General features: G+C 46.4%; 1 protein-coding gene across 2 annotated transcripts in view; it reads left to right on the forward strand.

Moving 5' to 3' along the window:
• The window catches only part of MOV10L1 (Mov10 like RISC complex RNA helicase 1), an 81,305-nt gene that overhangs the window by 54,843 nt on the left and 5,698 nt on the right, over positions 1-20,764 (forward strand). For both annotated transcript variants that reach the window (XM_034767520.1, XM_034767528.1), the window contains 5 exons: positions 898-1,062; positions 8,715-8,888; positions 9,196-9,345; positions 10,060-10,167; positions 17,794-17,931. In XM_034767520.1, coding sequence (XP_034623411.1) covers positions 898-1,062; positions 8,715-8,888; positions 9,196-9,345; positions 10,060-10,167; positions 17,794-17,931 — 735 coding nt within the window. The remainder of the gene's footprint in view (positions 1-897; positions 1,063-8,714; positions 8,889-9,195; positions 9,346-10,059; positions 10,168-17,793; positions 17,932-20,764) is intronic.

Below are 20,764 nucleotides of genomic sequence, written 5' to 3' on the forward strand. Positions count from 1 at the left end.
CCACAGCCAACATCTGCTACTGCTATGAGCTGGCAAAAGTGCCTCCGCCAGTGATCATGATGGCATACTCGACTAGGACACAAGCGTCGTCAGTGGCTTTCCTGGCACAGGTAGCAATCCAAGAAATCTGTAGGGTCGCTACCTGGTTGTCTGTCCATACGTTCACGTCTCATTTTGTGCTTACACAGCAAGCTCAAGATGACACTGGCTTTGGCAGAGCAGTGCTGCAAGATACAAGACCATGAACTCTGAACCCGTCTCCATTGATACTGCTTGTGAGCCATCTAGAATGGAATCGACATGAGCAAGCACTAGAAGAAGAAAAAAGTTACCCACCTTTTCCGTAACTGTTCTTAGAGATGTGTTGCTCATGTCCATTCCATTACCCACCCTCCTGCCCCTCTGTTGGAGTTGCCGGCAAGAAGGAACAGAGAGGGCCTAGGGCCGGCGGCGCCTGATATACCGACACCTGAGCATGGCACTCAAGGGGGTGCCACAGCTGGTCCTACGGATACCGCTAAAGCAAAACTCTCCAACGACCATGTACATGGGCGTGTGCACATCTAGAATGGAATGGAAATGAGCAACACATCTCAAACAACAGTTATGAAAAAGGTGGGTGACCATTTTTTCAGGTGCAAATAACTATGTTGTATCGTATTTTTTTCTTTAAAAGAATAAAAACCTTGTAGACTTATGCAATAAAATCAGCCATCAAGTTAATCATTACTTTGCACCTTCCTTCCGCCCACTGAATAGTGTTAGACATTTGAGAAAGAATGTCTACAGTATTGTAACAGCAATTGATTTTTTTTAACTCTGTTTAAAAAAAAAAAAAGTATTCATCTAACTTTGTGTCAATTCTAATACAGAAGAGGGTTTTTACTGCTTCTGCAGATAGTGCTTGCTGGAGATCCAATGCAGTTAGGACCGGTAATAAAATCTTCACTTGCAATGGCTTATGGATTAAATATATCCATGCTGGAAAGACTAATGTCACGATCTCTGTATCAGCGAAATGAGGATACTTTTGGTGTTTATGGATCGTACAATCCTCTGTTGGTAAGTTAAACTGCAGTTTTCTTACTATTATTTAAAAAAAAAAAAAAAAAAGGTGAACTGCCCTAAGAAAAAATGTGTGGATGGGAGAGCGGGGGTGTTTCACCTGTCTTATTCATTTATACATCAGAAAGCAACACCAAGTTTGGTCTTCTGTGGTTTTGTTGGAAGATTTCAAGTGTGTATTATGAGTTTTTTCTTGTTCCTTATTTATTAAAGATTTAACATGTCTACCCCTTCAAAGATGGCTTTTCCCCTCAACTATGTGTTTAGACAGTGAGTAATATAAATGTTAGGGGGAAAAAAAAACAAAATGCTTAACATTGAGTTAAAATCCCTTCCCTTTCCCATTATCCACCTTTCAGGGCTTGTCTCAATGAATACTTAGTTGTGGCAAGCTGGGATGTAAATCCACCCTGCAGTAGCCTGCTGTGCACTGTGTGCATGTGAAACTGCTGCTGCTCACTAAAAGTTCTTCTTTGAATTATTGCACGTTCCACTCATGTGCCCGCCCAGTGATCCCAAATAGTGATCACCATACACGCTCCCTTTTGTGCCTTGGCAAGGGACACATTAGGAGGGGTGCAATATCTGCCATTTGCTCAAGAAAAGAACGCAGATTTCCAGAGACATGTGCCTGTTCAGTGCCTCATGGAGCATGTGATAAGGACTGCTTCAGTCCCAAGGCCCTTAAGCAAACACCCTGCCACCCTTGTGCGGACTGCTGCTGTGGTTGTCTCTGACAAACCTCTGGACTTGGAGAATCTTCTCCACGGAGAAAGAAGGGTTAGCTTTCCTCTCAGGGGCTTACCCAAAAGAGGGGACATGTCAGATCAAAACCCCATGAAGTTGAAGAAATATCCTATTCAAAAAAGGACTTAGAACATCATTGGGACTCTTTAGGTACTCATGGTGGAACTGGGCCGTTGACCCATGTCTCCCTGATACCATGGATATCTGTACTATGCCGTCAACTCCGGTACCGTCATCAGGACAGGCAGTGGATGCTGTTTCAGTACTGACAACCTTGCAAGCTTATGAGTCAGCAAAGGATTTGTTATGCATCTCCATCCCAGGCTCTCCTGTGAAGCAGGAATCTATTGCACTGGCATTGCTTTTCTTGTATCAGGCCCATCTGTCTTCTCAGCTCCTGTGCAGAGACTGTTAGCAGTATCAGTATCTGTTCAAGCAAATAAATATGGCAGGGACTCAGCATGTTTGTACCCTTTTAGGCATCGGTAAACAGCATGTCGGCACCAGTACATTCTTCAGCCCTGGTACCAGAATGATCGTCAGAGTTGAGTACTGATTTACAGTTGATATTGTGATACCAACTACAAGGTCTTTCTCTGCCCGGATTCATGATGCCAGCTGTTCTATGCCTTTCCACCGTTTCCAATGATAGGCAAGGTCCTTCAGAAGATAAAGGCAGATAGGTCGAGGGTCATACTCATAGCCCCGGATTGGACCCACCAGTATTGGTACGGGACCCTCCTGCAACTGTTAACGCCCCCCATGGAGGCTGCCGCTTTGCCCGGATCTCCTCTCCCAGGAGAGGGGATTACTCTTCCATCCCAACCTAGCCGCGCTTCACTTGACAGCATGGCTGCTCCATGGTTAAACGAGGAGGAGGGAAGGTGTTCGCAGGATGTCTGGCGTATTCTGCTGTAGAGCAGAAAGCTGTCTACTCGACAGATCTATCTGGCCAAATGGTTTAGGTTTTCTAGGTGGGCGGGAGACCAGGGCGCTTCCCCGTCATCCGCATCCCTCCAACTTATTCTAGATTACCTCCTGTTCCTTAGGATCCAAGGCCTGGTTCCGGCCTCCGTCAGGGTATGCTTAGCGGCCATTTCAGCTTTTCACACTCAGTTTTTTCCCTTAAGATGACCTCCCGTTTCTTGAAGGGGTTGGACCGTATGTTCCTGTACACCAGGGCCCCGGTCCCGCAATGGGATCTGAACCTAGTGCTATCCCGCCTCATGGGCCCTCCCTTTGAGCCCCTGGCCACCTGTTCTTTGTCCCACCTCTTCTGGAAAGTGGCTTTCTTGGTGGCTATCACCTCAGCCCGTCAGGGCTCGGAGCTTAGGGCCCTGACCTCGGAACCCTCATATACAGTCTTCCATAAGGATAAGGTCCGGCTTCGCCCGCACCCGGCGTTTCTCCCCAAGGTGGTCTCCGCCTTCCATATGGAACAGGACATCTTCCTACCGGTACTCTGTCCTAAGCCCCATTCTTCCAGCGAAGTATGCCACCTACACACGCTAGACGTACGTAGGGCGCTGTCCTTTTATCTGGATCGGACCAGGCCGTTCAGGAAATCCTCGCAACTGTTCATTGCGTTGGCCGAGCATATGAGAGGGCAACCGGTCTTCATGCAGCACCTTTCCCACTGGATCACCTCGTGCATAAGCACGTGTTATGACTTGGCAGGGGTTCCCCCGCCACCTATCGTAAAGGCCCATTCCACGAGAGCGCAAGCCTCGTCGGCCGCCTATGTAGCCCACGTCCCTATCCACGACATATGTAGGGCTGCCACGTGGTCCTCTGTCCACACCTTTTCCTCACACTATGCAATTATCTCCCAAGCACGGGATGACGCCGGGTTTGCTAGGGCGGTACTCCGTCCCGATAACCTTTAAACTCCTACCCACCTCTGTCAGATATAGCTTGGAGTCACCTACTGTGGAATACACAGGAGCAATCACTCGAAGAAGAAAGGACAGTTACCTGTTCTGTAACTGGCGTTCTTCGAGATGTGTTGCTCCTGTCTATTCCACACCCCACCCTCCTTCCCCTCTGTCGGAGTTGTCTGTCAAGAAGGAACTGAGTGTGGGGGGAGTGCTCACCTCCCCTGATAGCGCGATATAGAGGCTATATCTCCAGGGGTCACAGTGGTGCTCTCCCACTATGGGTTCTGCTAAGGGAAAAACTTCCAGCACCAGTACACATGGCGCGCATGCACATCTACTGTGGAATAGACAGGAGCAACACATCTTGAAGAACGCCAGTTACGGAACAGGTAACTGTCCTTTCTTTCTCTTGGGATTTTTCGCCCCATCTGCCACGTGGTCTGAGCTGCAAACGCAGCCGATGGGAGGAATCCGCTTGCATCTTTTGTCCTCTTATTGACCGTATGTAGGGAAATTCCAGTTGTAACGTCCCACAATAATCTATCTGGTATCGATGGACCCTTCCTTTTGGGGGGGGGGGGGGAGGTAATACCTTCTGTTGAAGATCAGCCCTTCACACTAATTAATGTATCTCTCCTGTCTGGTGATGTCCCCACTCACAGTACAACTGCTCAAATATTACCTTTATAATGTAGGATATAGATGTTATAAGTGAAGATTTTAATGCACATAGCTACTCACAAGCATTCAATAAACTCTGAATACCAAACACATACTTATGATTTTAATACCCGTTTTAACAATATTAACACATAGCTGGAATCAGTCTGGCTCATTTATGTAATTGTCAGTGTTCAATTGAGACGTGGGGACCTTGGCATGAGAGGTCACCTGATCTGCCAGTGTCACAGGGGCCCTACTCCATTCTGCAAATTCAATGGATTTTCTTTTCTAGAGAAATCTCAGACCATTCGCTAGTTGTACTTTATCTCTTATGTCAGACCCCACTATCACAATCTAACCATAACTAAGGCTATTAGGCCATCTGGCCACAAGTACTTGTGTGACCCAACATGCCTTGCTTTGCCTGTGCATCCTTCGAGTGTGGCTGAACTCAGTTGTCTGTTGTCTGAAATTCCTCTGGGCATCTCCCCTGAATCTCTTTAGCCTTACAATATATAGCCTCATCAAATGTCAAAACACTGTAATCTTGGCCAAGTGTCCTAGACATCTTGTTGACGTTCTTCATTACAGTGAAAACTGTATTCTTTTCAATAGCTGATGTTGGCAGCACTGGACAGTACCCAATAGATGTTACTGTTGGAATAGCAGGTAAAATAATCACATTATATTATGTAAGCGAATCATAAATTACACATATAGACAAAACAACAAGCAGAGAACATATTTAAAGTAAATTTGCGATCATGAAATTACTGTGGGATGAAATCTATGTATAATTATACACGTATTAAAGAAGAGTCATTACTTGGACTTTTTCAAGAAATCCATGAAGGCAATTTGACATGATTTACAAAAGCACCCATCATTCTCAATTACCACTGCATAATACAACACACCAACAAATCACTCTTGGGGATTAATCCCTTCATAAAAATGTGTTAACCATTTCTGCAGACGGATGCTACATATTTCAGTTTTAGGCAGGATTTTCCATTTGGGCCCCCAGACTATAGCTTCTTTAATGGGCCGCCATTTGAGCCTATGGCCGCCTGTTCTTTGTCTCACCTGTATCAGAAGACATCCTGCCTCATTCCTATTACGTCAGCCAGAAGAGTAGGTGAGCGTCAGGGTCTCATAGCAGGACCTCTATATATGCTGTTTATCAAAGATCCAGGCAGCTTTGAGAGCACATCCAAAAATTTTAATGTATTTACCTATGTACATTTACCAGAAACACACATGCACTGCACCACCACCACCACCCTGCAGCTGAAGTCCCGAGCCTCCCCGGGCCCTGGAGTTTTTATAGCATGTTGCAGGGGCTCAAAAAGAAAAAGGGTTGAGAACCCCTGCACTAGTGAACTGTTAGTGTATGGCATCAGGGTCCACATGGACACTTAATGCGCATTAGGCTAGTGCAGGGCAGATCTACATCCTATCTTGCTGCAAACTAAGTATTCATGTAGACAAGCCTTCAGTCTTCTGTGATTTCATAACTCCAGTAGTTCCTCAGTCCTCCATAAAACTCCAAAGATAAACAGGACTTGCCTTTTTAGTAGAAAAAGCAACTCAGAAACCCTACCCCAGTATTTAATATTAATAAAAACAAATGTAAGAAAAATGTTCAGACATTCATCTATCCATAAAAAGATGCCCCACAGGCACAATTGCCCCACCTCCCAATTTTAGGCCACCTTTTAACATAGAAAGTATAAATCTGTGAATCTTTCCACATAAAAGGTGGAAAGATAATATTGCAGCAGCAGAAAATGAGCTTTTATAGAATTGCTGGAAAGAAGTGATTCTCTGTTATATTGTCTACTGTATAACAAAACTGTAAAACTACTTCATTCACCACAGAGCTAAAACAAAAAAACTCTAATAGCATGTTCAATGGAAACAGCAGGAGAACTTAAACTGATTATGATTACTGGAATTGGAATTCGCTCAGATGTTCAAGCTAGCACCTTTCTTTTTCCAAAAAGGCAAAGAATAGTTAAGTAACACAAGTGATCTGAGCCTGTGGTACGTTTTGCCCAAAGTAGCACGGTGTCCACTGATGTCATTCTGAAGCATTGGTTGTACTGATTCACTTGAAAGAAAAATATTTAATAAATCACCAGTACCGCTTCCTGCAGCAGTTATCCCCATCCAAGAGGCTGAACTAGCCCAGCCTTACTTATCCTGAGATCACACAGGGTCACAGCGGATAATAATGGCCACAGAGAAGAGAGGAAGGGCAAGAAGATGGCGTTTAGCATTCTTTTTTAGGCTTTTGGCTGTATAATTGTATGCACGTAAAATGAGCTTGTCCCCTTTTCTTTCTTCAGTAGCAAGGTTAAAAATCCCATAATTGGTTCCCTTTCATTAAGATTTATTTTAGCTGAGTGCTGAGTCTAAATATTATGGAGTCTACTGGGAATTACATTATAGCATTTGGGAAGAAGGAAGTATTTAATAAAACCAGTTTTTTAAAAAAAAACTACAGTAGATCTTGTCATAGAACTTTTACTACAAAAAAATCAGTTCTGTTCTTCTTTAAGCACAAGAGATCCATGAGTTTGTATAGTCTGCACTAGAGCAGCCAAGAATTGCTGCTGTGCTATGGAGATGAATTTGTTGTTTGTTACTGTAGTACCTAGGAGCCTTCGTCATAGACCCCATTTATCAAGGTGCAGTGCAAAAAAAACAGATCCCTGCCCTCATAATCTTATAATCTGAGAATAAAATGAGACAGATAGATGTAGCTAGATGGGGGAGTACAAGGAATTAGTGTGATAGGCAGTGATCTCTGCACATGAGCAGCCTAACCATTGTCAAGTTTTCTATAGGCAGGGCAGCAAAGCAGCATTTTGAGGAGGGATTTAAAGGGTTGATGATGAGGTAGTTTTTGCAGATATTTACAAGGGAGGAGCCTTCCAAGCCTGAGGGACAGCACGTGAGAAAGCATGAAGGTGGTTGTTTGAAAATTTAACAAGTGAGTGATGGAGACTGGCTCCAATTATGGGCCAATTGGGAATGTATCAGCTTGATCGGGAATGAGAGATGATAGATAAGATGGGGTTTGACTGTGAAGGTCCTTGAAAATGAAGACAAGAAACTTATTTTTGATTCAGTAGAGAAGAAGAAGCCAGTGGAGGGGTGCAAAAGAAAGCGATGGTCTAGGAAAATGATCTTAGCAGCAGCATTCTTAATGGATAAGAATCTTAATGCAGTAATCAAGATTTAAGATGATGAGAGATTGGATAAGAGTTCTGGCTGTGTAGATAGATAGGCAAGTCCTTCTCTTAGATAAGATATAGACACAATCTGTGAGGACCTAGAGAAAGGGCAGAGTAAAAAATGATACAGTTATTGGTGTGAGTGAGAGGATGGTGGAGTTGTCTACAATGATTGAGAGAGGAGGTAATGGTGAGGGCTTAGGATGGATTATTAGAAGCTGTTTTTAGCCATATTCAACTTCAGCTGGCAGCTACACCTCCACAAGGAGATGTCACAGAGAGAGGTTGATATTTTAATATGAATAGAAGAAGACGGGTCTGGAGTAGACACATAAATCGGTGAGTTGTCTTCCTAGAGATGTTAGCTGAATTTGTGTCTGTGGATGAGATTACTCAGAGATAAATTGTAGAAGAAGAAAAGGGGACCAAGGACAGAGCTTTGTGGAACCGACACAGAAAGTTGGAGGGAAGATGAGAGGATTCCTGAAGAACACGCTGAAAGAACAATTAGAGGTAGGAGGAGGACTAGGAGGAGGACTAAGAGAAGATAGTCACGGAAGACAATATTTCAGGAAGAAGAGTGTGGTAGATAATATCAAATGGGGCTGATGGGCCAAAGGGCATGAAAATGTAGTATTGGTTCTGAGCTTTAGCTAGGAAGAGGTCATTAGAGGTTTTAGCAGGAGTGGTTTCAGTGGTGTGAAAGAGGCATAAGCTGGATTGGAACAGGGTCTAGGATGCAGCTGAAGTAGAGGAACTCCAGACAGTGACTGTAGATAGCACATTCAACGAACTTAGAGACAAAAGGGAGATGGGTAGTTGGAGAGACAAATGGGTTTAAGAGGGTTTTTTTAAAGAAGGGAGAGACTTAAGTATGCTTGTATTGTCAGGAAAAAGAGTTAGATGTGAGGGAGAGGGATTAAGGAAAAGAATGAGGGGATGAGAGTAGGTGTGGAGGAGATCAGGTGATGGGATGGGGTCACTGGGGCAAGTGAAGGGATTAGAGGAAAAGTGCAGACAATAAACTTCTCTGTCTGTGCTGGGAGAAAGGCAAGAATTGCAGGATGTAATGGTATGTGTGCAGTTTCATTTCATGAACTTTGAGTTTTCTTCCTTGCAGGTTACAAAGCTTTTGAAGAATTACAGATCACATTCTACACTGCTTACGTTGCCATCTAAACTGTTTTATCATAAAGAGCTGGAAGTTTGTGCAGACCCTTCAGTAGTAACTTCTTTGTTGGGCTGGGAAAAATTACCGAGGAAGGGGTTTCCACTAATTTTTCATGGCATGAGGGTATGTAAAATATTCTTACTAAAATGGGGTTGGGGAATTAAGGAAGATTTGATAGGTGGGAAACTCTTCTCTAGTAACATAAATTTCATGTGCTTGGAAGTGCAGTAATTGGAGAAGGACTTGTTTGTTTTTCCTCAATCTAATTCTAGACCATGTAGATACATTTAATCAAATTAGCCAACACTGCTGTATAACACTCCTTTCCAAACCAACTCCTAAGTATTAAGAAGATAATCAGCAGATATTCATCACTAAATTTGCAACAACCCTAAATATATGGTCTTTATTTTCTTCTCTCCTAATGCAGGGTAGTGAAACACGTGAAGGACACAACCCCTCTTGGTTTAATCCTACAGAAGCAGTTCAAGTAATGCGTTATTGTTGCCTTCTTGCGAAACATGTTAACAATGCAGTGTCGGTGACTGATATTGGGGTGATTACACCGTATCGTAAACAGGTCTGATTTGGATGCTTATAAATGATAAGTTTCTGTATTTAAACTCATATTTTTGATTCACTACTAGTGCTGTTTATTGCAAGAAAATATTGCTAACTTTGGACTACTTTTCTAGCCGCATTATGTATTGTACTGTCAATCATATTTAATATTTCTATTAAACTATCTGATAAAAAGCTAGCAGTAATGAAAAAAGACACATTCTGCTCCTCTCCCTCTCATTAAAGTCCCCAGATCCATCACAGTTGGTCTTCTGCCTACTTACAGAAGCAGTTGAGAAAACTGTGGAGAGACTGGATAGTAACTCAGTTCACACCAAGAAATTTTGTAATGTTGAAATTCTTGAGAGCTATATTAATGTGATGAAAAGGCCAAGAAGTGTGAACTAATTTGAAACTGAAAAAGTATCAGTTGCAGGTTAAAATGTTGAGATTCACTTTGTCCATAGACAACTAATCACACCTAAACTGTGTTATTGGGTACTTTACCTATTAGGTTGGCAACAGGTATGGCACTCCCCCATGTTAACTTTGTACTTTATCTAGAAGCTCTTGTTAATCATTCCCAGTTAGAACATTTGCTCTCAATCCAGATGCAAATACTTTGAGAGGTATACAATTTTGTACATTAGGTCCTATTTTTGATACACTTTGTATGAAAGATACTAGTTATTTCATCTAAAAACAAATTCCTTCAAATATTTTTGTTTTATAGGTAGAAAAAATTAGATTTCTTCTGCGAAATGTTGATTTGATGGATATTAAAGTTGGTTCTGTAGAGGAGTTTCAAGGGCAGGAGTACTTGGTGATCATCATATCGACAGTATGTAAAAATGCAATTTTTTTTTATACAACAGTAATCCCCATTTTAAAAGCCAACATATTTTTTATCTACCACTTATGTATCACAGCACCTAAGATACTACTTCCTTTTCTAAGTACAAGCAAATACTGTAGTATGTCAGATATTATTTTGTAGTAGTTGGTAAATATTTACGTTTATATTGTAACAATTATCTCTTCCATTTTAGTCACAAGGTTTATTTTATACAAGGGTATGACTTTACTTCAAACTTAGAATGCATTTAAACATAAATCGGGGTATTGAATATTGTGTAGATTTAAGCTAGTAACTATAGAGGAGAAAACTTTTAATCACTATAATAATGAACCTGTCTACAGATGAAAGTTAACATTCAGCCCACTTCTTAATGAGAATCACTGCCTTATTTGATACCTTTGCTGGTAGTCTCTCTAAAAGCACCAACACCAAACATGGATGGAGACTGAACTATCTTATCATCTCGTAAATTTGTAGGCTTGGCAGAATTTGATTTTTATTTATATAGTTTTGATGGATAATCTGTTTATTTTTAAGCATTTTTTAAAATTTTTATCAACTTTAAATTTCAGAGTTGCAGAAAATTATGAGGGGGTCAGACAATTAATGACAGTAGATTTTGAGATTCAAAAAGTTAAAGCCTCATAACCATTAAAACCAAATTTCAGTATCGTATGTCAAAATATACAAACTAAATAGCCTTAAATCAAACTCTAATTTCTCAAGCAGCATTTTTCTTGCTTTACCAATCTGTGAATTTCTATTATCAATGGAAATACTTTTTCACTGGTTTCTGTATGGTGAAATTGACATTTATCAACATTTACAGATAAAAATCTAATGCTTCCAAGCCATATTACTTGTATTGTGATAGTACTTATCTCGATCTTAGCTCCATTACCATAGTATGAGTGCCTCACAGTCTTTAACTTAGGGTATGTCTACACTACGAGAGTAGTTCGATTTTACTTAAATCGAATTTTTGGAATCGATATTGCAAAGTCGAACGTGTGTGTCCACACTAAGGACAGTAATTCGACTTTGTGAGTCCACAGTAACGGGGAAAGCGTTGACATTGGAAGCGGTGCACTGTGGGCAGCTATCCCACAGTTCCCGCAGTCCCCGCTGCCCATTGGAATTCTGGGTGGAGCCGCAAATGCCTTCTGGGTAAAAAAAATGTCTCGAGGGTGCTTTTGGGTAACTGTCGTCATCCGTTCATCACTCCCGCCCTCCCTCCCTGAAATCACCAGCGGGAAATCAGTTCGCGCACTTTTCTAGTCAGTGACAGCACGGACGCCACAGCACTGCGAGCATGGAGCCCGCTGCGACCATCGCTGCAGTTGTGGCTGCTCTCAACGCCTCGCAGCTCATCATCCACCTTTCCCTGAGGCAGATGCAGATAAGTCAGGCGAGGAGGCTGCGGCACCGTGGTGAGGGCCTGAAGTCTGAGAGTAGCACAGACCTCTCAGAAAGCACGGGACCCAGCACCGAGGACATCACGGTGGCAATGGGTCATGTTGATGCCGTGGAACGGCGATTCTGGGCCCGGGAAACAAGCACTGAGTGGTGGGACCGCATAGTGCTGCAGGTCTAGGATGAATCCCAGTGGCTGCGAATCTTTCGCATGCGGAAGGGAACTTTCCTTGAACTTTGTGAGTTGCTGTCTCCTGCCCTGAAGCGCAAGGACACCCTGATGCGAGCAGCCCTGACTGTCCAGAAGCGAGTGGCCATAGCCCTCTGGAACCTCGCAACGCCAGACAGTTACCGGTCAGTTGCGAACCACTTTGGCGTGGGCAAATCTACTGCGGGGGTTGTTGTGATGCAAGTAGCCAAGGCAATCGTTGATGTACTGCTGTCAAAGGTAGTGACCCTGGGAAACGTGGAGGCGATCATAGATGGCTTCGCAGCGATGGGATTCCCAAACTGCGGTGGGGCCATAGATGGAACTCACATCCCTATCCTGGCACCGGACCACCAGGCCAGCCAGTACATTAACAGAAAGGGGTACTTTTCCATGGTGCTGCAAGCATTGGTGGACCACAGGGGACGTTTTACGAACATCTACGTCGGATGGCCGGGCAAGGTTCATGACGCTCGTGTTTTCAGGAACTCTGGTCTGTTTAGACGGCTGCAGCAAGGTATTTACTTCCCGGACCACAAAATAACTGTTGGGGATGTGGAGATGCCTATAGTCATCCTCGGGGACCCAGCCTACCCGCTAATGCCCTGGCTCATGAAGCCCTATACAGGTGCCCTGGACACTGAAAAAGAACTCTTCAACTACCGGCTGAGCAAGTGCAGAATGGTGGTGGAGTGTGCTTTTGGACGTCTCAAGGGGAGATGGAGAAGCTTGCTGACTCGCTGTGATCTCAGCGAAACCAATATCCCCATTGTTATAGCAGCTTGCTGTGTGCTCCACAATCTCTGTGAGAGCAAGGGGGAGACCTTTATGGCGGGGTGGGAGGTTGAGGCAAATAGCCTGGCTTCTGATTATGCCCAGCCAGACAGCCGGGCGATTAGAAGAGACTAGTGGGACGCGCTGTGCATCCGGGAGGCTTTGAAAGCTAGGTTCCTGACTGAGCAGGGTAACCTGTGACTTTTAAGTTAGTGTACAGAGAAGCTGAACCTGCCCCCGTTTCTTTACCCAGTTAATGTTGACTATCCTCTCCAGTTACATACCCCCTTCACCCCCTTCCAACACACGTTTAGAAATAAAATCACTTCTACTTTGTTAATGAACACCGTTGTCTTTATTACTGTTTTCGCGGGAATGTTTTAAAACTGGGACGTAGACTGTGGTGGGGAGCGGGTGTAGTGTACTGACGCAAATGAAGCTTCTAAACTCCAGGATTGACAGGCTCCGCTGTGGTGGACTGGTTGTTTCAACGGAGCCTGTCACCCCTCGGGACTGTGTGTATGGGGGGGGCGATGTGACTTTGTGGCGGGGGGAGGACGGTTACAGATCCCCTGCTGCGTGGCTCTGTGATCCAGGATAAGGACCGCCGCTTAAGATCTGTAACTGCCCTTCCCCGCCACAAAGTCACAGAGCAACCCACCCCCCACCACAGAACATGAAAACCACCTCCCAGACTGACCAGGGTAACTAGTCACTGCACTGTGTATGTGCCCTGCTGCTGGACCTGCCCCCGCCTATGTACCCTGCCAAAGGTGACTGTCCTGTCCAATTACCAACCCCTTCCCCCCTCCTCCAAAAGAACATGATGGAAACAGTAATTAACAGAAATGTATTTTTTATTATCAACTACACATGGAACTGGGAGGTGAAACTTCGACGGGGGCTTGTGTGAGGCGGGAAGGAAAGAACTTGTCAAATTTTGGGGAATGAGAGCCTTCTACTACTAGAGCTCTCTGCAGGGGTGGAGTGAGAGTTAGCACGGACTCTGCCGCCCCTCCTTCTTTGCACTTTTGGTGAGGGGGGTATGGGACTTGGTGGCGCGGGAGGGCGGTTAGAGAGAGACTGCAGTGGGGCTCTGTCCTCCTGCCTCCGGTCCTGCAGAACATCCACAAGGCGCCGGAGCGTGTCCGTTTGCTCCCTCAGTAGTCCAAGCAGCGTTTGAGTCACCTGCTGGTCTTCCTGCCGCCACCTGTCCTCCCGATCCATGTTTGCTTGGTGCATTTGGAACAAGTTCTCCCGCCACTGGGTCTGCTGTGCTGCCTGGGCTCGGGAGCAGGCCATAAGCTCTGAGAACATGTCCTCCTGTGTCCTCTTCTTCCTACGCCTAATCTGCGCTAGCCTCTGGGAGTGTGATGCCAGGCTAGGTTGTGAGACAGTCGCAGATGTGGCTGTGGGAATGGGAAAAAGGGAGTGAATTCCTCAGAAAGATAAATGTAGTTGTGAACAAAGAACATAGTCTTTCTCTGTGAACAAGACCATGCACAGCACCTATCACATGCGCACTCAGCACAAGGTCGAATTCTCGGCCTTCACATTCAGTGCCTGGGGTCTTGCACAGCAGATTTGAGAAGCGGGGCAGGACACCGGAATTTCTGTAGCAGGCAGACATGGTAAGCCGTAGACTTGTGGCAGCTTAAAACTTTAATATTAGCACTGGCCTCATTTCACATTGAAAGCAATGTCAGTCCCTGCTGCCAGCAATCCGGCAAGCAGGAACTCTGCCCCTGTCCCACCCCCACACGGCTGTCCCTGGGAAAGATCCCTGTATGCTGCCCCTCTCACGCCTACACCACGTGGCTGCAAACCAGCGGTTACAGTTCAGTAAAGGAACGGGCAAGCAGTCCCAACACTAACATTCCCCTACCTAATTCAAAGCAGGTCACCATGAGTGACATCACCCTGATGCCCAAATAAATCTGTTAGTCTTTAAGGTGCCATCAGACTCCTTGTTGTTTTTGTAGATACAGACTAACACGGCTACCCCCTGATACTTGACACCATGCAAGGCACTAAATTTAGCCGTATGGAGTGGAAATCCATCAACCTCAACAAAAAACTTGCACAGATACAGACAGACATCATCTTCCTCTCCAAATGCAAACAGATGGACATCATACCAAAAGGACTGAAGGTAAAAAATCCATTGCAATCAACATACTACACTGAGTATGGTGAGAGACTGTGCCACACACTCTCAAAGAAACTGAGGAACCACCTGATCAGCATCCTGTACAGCAGACAGGAGAAGATCAAGAATGAGCTCTCAGAACTGGAGACTCTCATACAATACCAGCCTTCTACTCAAACTTCCACGTGACTGGACTTTACAAAAATGAGACAAGCCATTTACAATGCACACTTCACTTCTCTACAGAGGAAAAAGGACTGTAAGCTATCTAAACTAATACCTGCCACTGGGGGCTATAACAATGGTACCCTCAACTCATCTAACAACATTGTCAATCTTTCCAACCACACACTTAGCCCAGCAGAAGAGTCTGTCCTATCTCGGGGACTCTTTCTGTCCCACCATCCCCACGAACATGATACAGTTCTGCGGTGATCTGGAAGCCTACTTTCGTCGTCTCCGACTCAAGGAATATTTTCAACGCACCACTGAACAGTGCACTGACCCACAGGAACCCTCCTACCAACACTACAAGAAGAACAACTCTGCGTGGACTCCTCCTGACGGTCGAAATGACAGACTGGACCTCTACATAGAGTGTTNCAGCTTTTCCTCTCCTGGAATTGACACCTCCTCATCTATTATTGGGAGTGGACTACATCCACCCTGATTGAATTGGCCCTGTCAACACCGGTTGTCCACTTGTGAAGTAACTCCCTGCTCTCCATGTGTCAGTATATAATGCCTGCATCTGTAACTTTCACTCTGTGCATCCGAAGAAGTGAGGTTTTTACTCACGAAAGCTTATGCCCAAATAAATCTGTTAGTCTTTAAGGTGCAAATCACCCTGATGAGGATCTCAGACAGTGAGAAGGAAAGAATGCTTTGGGAAAGCCTCCAAAGACCAGGGCCGTATGCCGCCCTGCTCTGCAGGGCAATGATCCCTGAGTACTTGCTTGTCTCATGGCGCGGAAACGTTTCCTACTATGGAGGACCCAATAAGGCCGCTCTCCCCAGGAACCTGATGCAAAGGCTTTCCAATTACCTCCAGGAGAGCTTCCTCGAGATGTCCCAGGAGGATTTCTGCTCTATCCCCGGACATATAGACCGCATTTTACTGTAGCTGCACTGGCAGGGACTAAACAGTAGAGCGGCTTGGGCAGAACAATCATGCTAAACCGGACATTGTTCGATTTTTTTTCAATAGTTGCACTGCCCAGGACTGAAACGTTAAGCGCCTAGGGCAAACTAATCATGAGAAACCCATTTTTGTTGTTCTTAATATTCCTGTTCTGTTAAAAATAAATGTTTAGATGTTTAAAACACTTACTGGCTGATCCTTCCCCAGATTCTGTGTCCGGGTTAACGGCTGGGGACGGTTGGTAGGGGATCTCTGTAAGGGTGATGAAGAGATCCTGGCTGTCGGGGAAATCAGCGTTGTAAGCGCTGTCGACTGCCTTGTCCTCCTCATCTTCCCCGTCCGCTAACATGTCCGAGGAACCGGCCGTGGACAATATCCCATCCTCAGAGTCCACGGTCAGTGGTGGGGTAGTGGTGGCGGCCGCACCTAGGATGGAATGCAGTGCCTCGTAGAAACGGGATGTCTGGGGATGGGATCCGGAGCGTCCGTTTGCCTCTTTGGTCTTCTGGTAGCCTTGTCTCAGCTCCTTGATTTTCACGCGGCACTGCGTTGCATCCCGGCTGTATCCTCTCTCTGACATGTCTTTAGAGATCTTCTCATAGATCTTTGCATTCCGTTTCTTGGAGCGCAGCTCAGAAAGCACGGACTCATCGCCCCACACAGCGATGAGATCCAATACTTCCCGATCAGTCCATGCTGGGGCCCTCTTTCTATTCACAGACTGCACGGCCATCACTGCTGGAGAGCTCTGCATCGTTGCCAGTGCTGCTGTGATCGCCACGATGTCCAGACAGGAAATGAGATTCAAACTGGCCAGACAGGAAAAGGAATTCAAATTCAAATTTTCCCGGGGCTTTTCCTGTGTGGCTGGTCAGAGCATCCGAGCTCGTACTGCTGTCCAGAGCGTCAACAGAGTGGTGCACTGTGGGATAGCTCCCGGAGCTATTAGCGTCGATTTCCATCCACACCTAGCCTAATTCGACATGGCCATGTCGAATTTAGCACTACTCCCCTCGTCGGGGAGGAGTACAGAAGTCGAATTAAAGAGACCTCTATGTCGAACTAAATAGCTTCGCGGTGTGGACGGGTGCAGGGTTAATTCGATGTAACGGCGCTAACTTCGACCTAAACGCCTAGTGTAGACCAGGCCTTATTTATTCTCACAACACACCTGTGAGGATACTGAGGTACAGAGATAAGTGACTTGCCCTGAGTTGCATAGAAAGTCTGGTAGAGCAGGTATTGCTAGCTCTTGAGTTCCATGCTAGCACCCTAACCATGAGGTCCCATTGAGCTTGGGTGCATGCGTGCGCACACACAAGTGAAAATGGTCTCTGCCCCAAAGAGTTCCTAATCTAAATAGGAGACAATAGGTGGATATAACATACAGGGAGAGTACAAGGGAACAATGTGAAGTGTAATAAGTTGTGGTCCCAGAGTACCAGTTGTCTGTAGAAGATGGTCCCTCCATTTAGGTTTGAGGCATGTCTGGGCATTGTAAGAAAGCGTGCAATACTATTCCATATACAAATACTATAGCTTAGTCTGTGGGTCAATCAAGTAGAACTTCTCCTGAGCATTACCTACCTTCACCAATACAATTAAATAATGTACTAAGATGGTACTCTTCATTAAGATGTGTACTACTAATTTCTCATGAATTAGGATTGACACCCCTGATTGCTGCTTCACTGGGACCACTTTACACACCATTCTCCTTAAGCAGTCTCATCTGGAGAACTTGCCTTGTGTAGGGCTATCTAGAGTGGCAACATAGTTGGTGGGGTGAAGTTGTGCTTCTTATATGCTTACTCTGATCCATCCTTACTACAGAAGAAAAGAAAACAAATTATGACTGCAGTACATTTTGGTGAGTTTCCTTCTCACTTATTGACTGTTGCTTTGTTTGTCTATTAATTTTAGGTACGATCAAATGAGGGCTCATTTGATGATGATAGATACTACTTGGGATTCCTCTCTAATGCAAAACGATTTAATGTGGCAATTACCAGACCAAAGGCTTTGCTTATTCTGGTGGGAAATCCTCATGTTCTTGTAAAAGTAAGATGGTGTTTTTTTTTTAAACAGGGAAAAAACAAAAACAACAGAAATGTGTGCAGTAATTGTATGGTATTTTGGAGCTATGAACTGTTTTGAGTTTTTGTGTACTTGGTGTGAAAAACAATGCCTCTTCATTCTCCTTTATATGAAACTTTTTTCAAAACAGTGTTGAACACTGCTTTCTTCTTCTTTGAGTGATTGCTCATGTGTATTCCACAATAGGTGTGCGTGCTCGCCACATGCATTGGTGCCAGAAGTTTTTCCCCTAGCAGTACCCGTAGGGGGGAGCGCCCTCTGCGATTTCTGAGTGGCACCTGCCTGGTGCGGTATAAGGGGAGCTGTGCGCTCCCCTAACCCTCAGTGGCACTGAGCATCGTGGCCGGCCCATTGGGCACTGTGGCCGCCGGCGCAGCTCCCGGTGGGGACTCGCTCGGTGGCTGGAACGTCGGAAGCACTGTTGGCTTCCATCCCTAGACCGCCAAGAAAGGAGTGGGTGGGACTCGTGTCCTCGGCACCACAACCGGAGTCCGACCAGGTGGTGGATCCTCCGGTGCCAGCCGACACCCAAAGCACCGCACCGGCCTCCTCGCCCTATCTGGAGGAGCTGATTGCAGCCCCACAGGACGACTACTGGGCCCACCAAGACCTCTTAAAAAGGGTAGCAGTGAGCCTCCACCTTCAGGAAGAAGAGCCCTCAGACTCCCTGTTCAATGTGCTGTCCCCTTCGGCACCGGGCAGGGTGGCCTTGCCGCTCCATGAAGGGGCGGCAAGAATTTCAAATGCCCTGTGGCAAACACCAGCCTTGTTGGCACCCATCTCTAAGAAGTCGGAATGCAAGTACTTTGTACCCACTAAGGAGCACAAGTATTTGTATAGCCACCTGGTGCCCAACTCCTTGGTGGTCGAGTCGGTCAACCACAGGGAACGACAGGGGCAGCCAGCCCCGATCCCTAAGAACATAGACTCTCAGAGGCTTGATACGTTCGGGAGAAAAGTTTATTTGTCATCAAGCTTCCAGGATAGAGTAGCAAACCATCAGGCTCTTCTGGGTCGCTACGAGTTTAATCTCTGGGGATCCCTCCCCAAGTTTGAGGACTCCCTCCGGGAGCATGATAGAAAGGAGTTTAAGGTGCTTGTGGAGGAAGGGGCAGCTGCCGCGAGAGCATCCCTGCAAGCTGCTTCGGATGCAGCGGACATGGCCACACAGTCCATGGCCTCAGCGGTGTCCATGAGACTGGCATCATGGCTCCTGCTCTCTGGGCTATCCAGTGAAGCACAGTCGTCAGTGCAGGATCTCCCTTTCGACGGGAAGGCTCTGTTTGCTGAAGAAACAGACACAAGGCTGCATGGCATGAAAGACTCCCATACGACCATCCAGACCTTGGGCCTCTATGTCCCTGCTCCAGCAAAACTCAAGTTCAAGCCGCAGCAGGCTCTCACCCAGGCCACCCTCCCGAAGTACGAGGCTGCCCATAAGAAGCAGCGGGACTATAGAAAATGCCTGCAAAGGCAGTTTCGGCCTGCCCCCCAGCCTGGGTCCTCTAAGGACAAGCAGGCAGGTAAAAGGTGGTTTTGACGGGATACTCGGGGTTACCCCGCCAGTTCTCAGCAGGGATCCACCCCCAATAAAGCTCCCTTTTTACAATCGGTAGTGTGCTTTCCTCCTGGAATGGTCAGGCTCACCTCAGACCGATGGGTCCTCAAAACCATCTCCCAAGGATACATCCTTCAGTTTATCTTCTCCCGGCCAACCCGTCCCTCCTGGGGGACCCATCACATGAGGTTCTGCTTGAGCAGGAGGTCGGGCGGCTCCTGGAACTAGGAGTGATAGAGGCGGTGCCCAAGAAGTTCCTGGGCAAGGGGTATTACGGTATTTCCTTATCCCGAAGGCCAAAGCGGGGCTTGGGCCCATCATGGACCTGCAAGGCTTGAACCAGGACATGGTGAAACTCAAGTTCCGCAGGGGTTCCTGGCCTCTATCATCCCCTCCCTGAATCCCAGGGACTGGTACACTGCCCTCGATCTACAGGACACGTACTTCCACATCCATGTATTCAAAGGGCACCGGTGCTCCCTCTGTATCGTGGTGGGACAGAATCACTACCAATTCACGGTCCTCCCATTTGGTCTGTCCACTGCCCCCAGGGTCTTTACAAAGTGCATGTCAATGGTAGCGGCCTACCTCAGGCGCCGGGGGGTCCAGATATTCCCCCTATCTGGACGACTGGCTGGTCAAGGGCACCTCCCAATCGCAGGTGGGGGATCATGTGGCACTCCTCCTGTCCACATGCACCTCCCTGGGCCTGTTGGTAAACACCAAGTCTGCGTTAGTCCCGGTATAATGTATAGAGTTTATCGGGGCAGTCCTGGAGGCAACGTCGGCCAGGGCCTCTCTGCCCCCAGACAGTGTTCCTGGTAACGACAGCCAGGGCTTGCCTGCAACTGCTAGGTCACATGTTGGCGTGCACGTATGTGGTCCGCCATGCCAGACTCAGGATGAGGCCCCTCCAGCTCTGGCTGGCCTCACAGTTCTCCCAGGCCACGGACAGAATGTACAAAGTCCTCACCGTGCCGAACTCAGTGATCGCCTCCCTGCGGTGGCGGTCCACACCAAGCAATATGCTCCAATGGATCCTGTTCAGGGACAGAGCCCCATCGTTAGACCTGGTGTCTGATGCATTGGACCTGGGCTGGGGGGCCCATGTGGGGAATTTTCAGACCCAAGGCCTGTGGTCTCTGCAAGACCTGACCCTAAACATAAACATCAAGGAACTCAGGGCCCGACTGGCATGTCTGGCCTTCCGCTCGCACCTGAAGGGCAAGGGTCGTCAGG

Source organism: Trachemys scripta, chromosome 1 (genome assembly GCF_013100865.1).
Source record: "Trachemys scripta elegans isolate TJP31775 chromosome 1, CAS_Tse_1.0, whole genome shotgun sequence".
Taxonomy (NCBI): Eukaryota; Metazoa; Chordata; order Testudines; family Emydidae; genus Trachemys; species Trachemys scripta.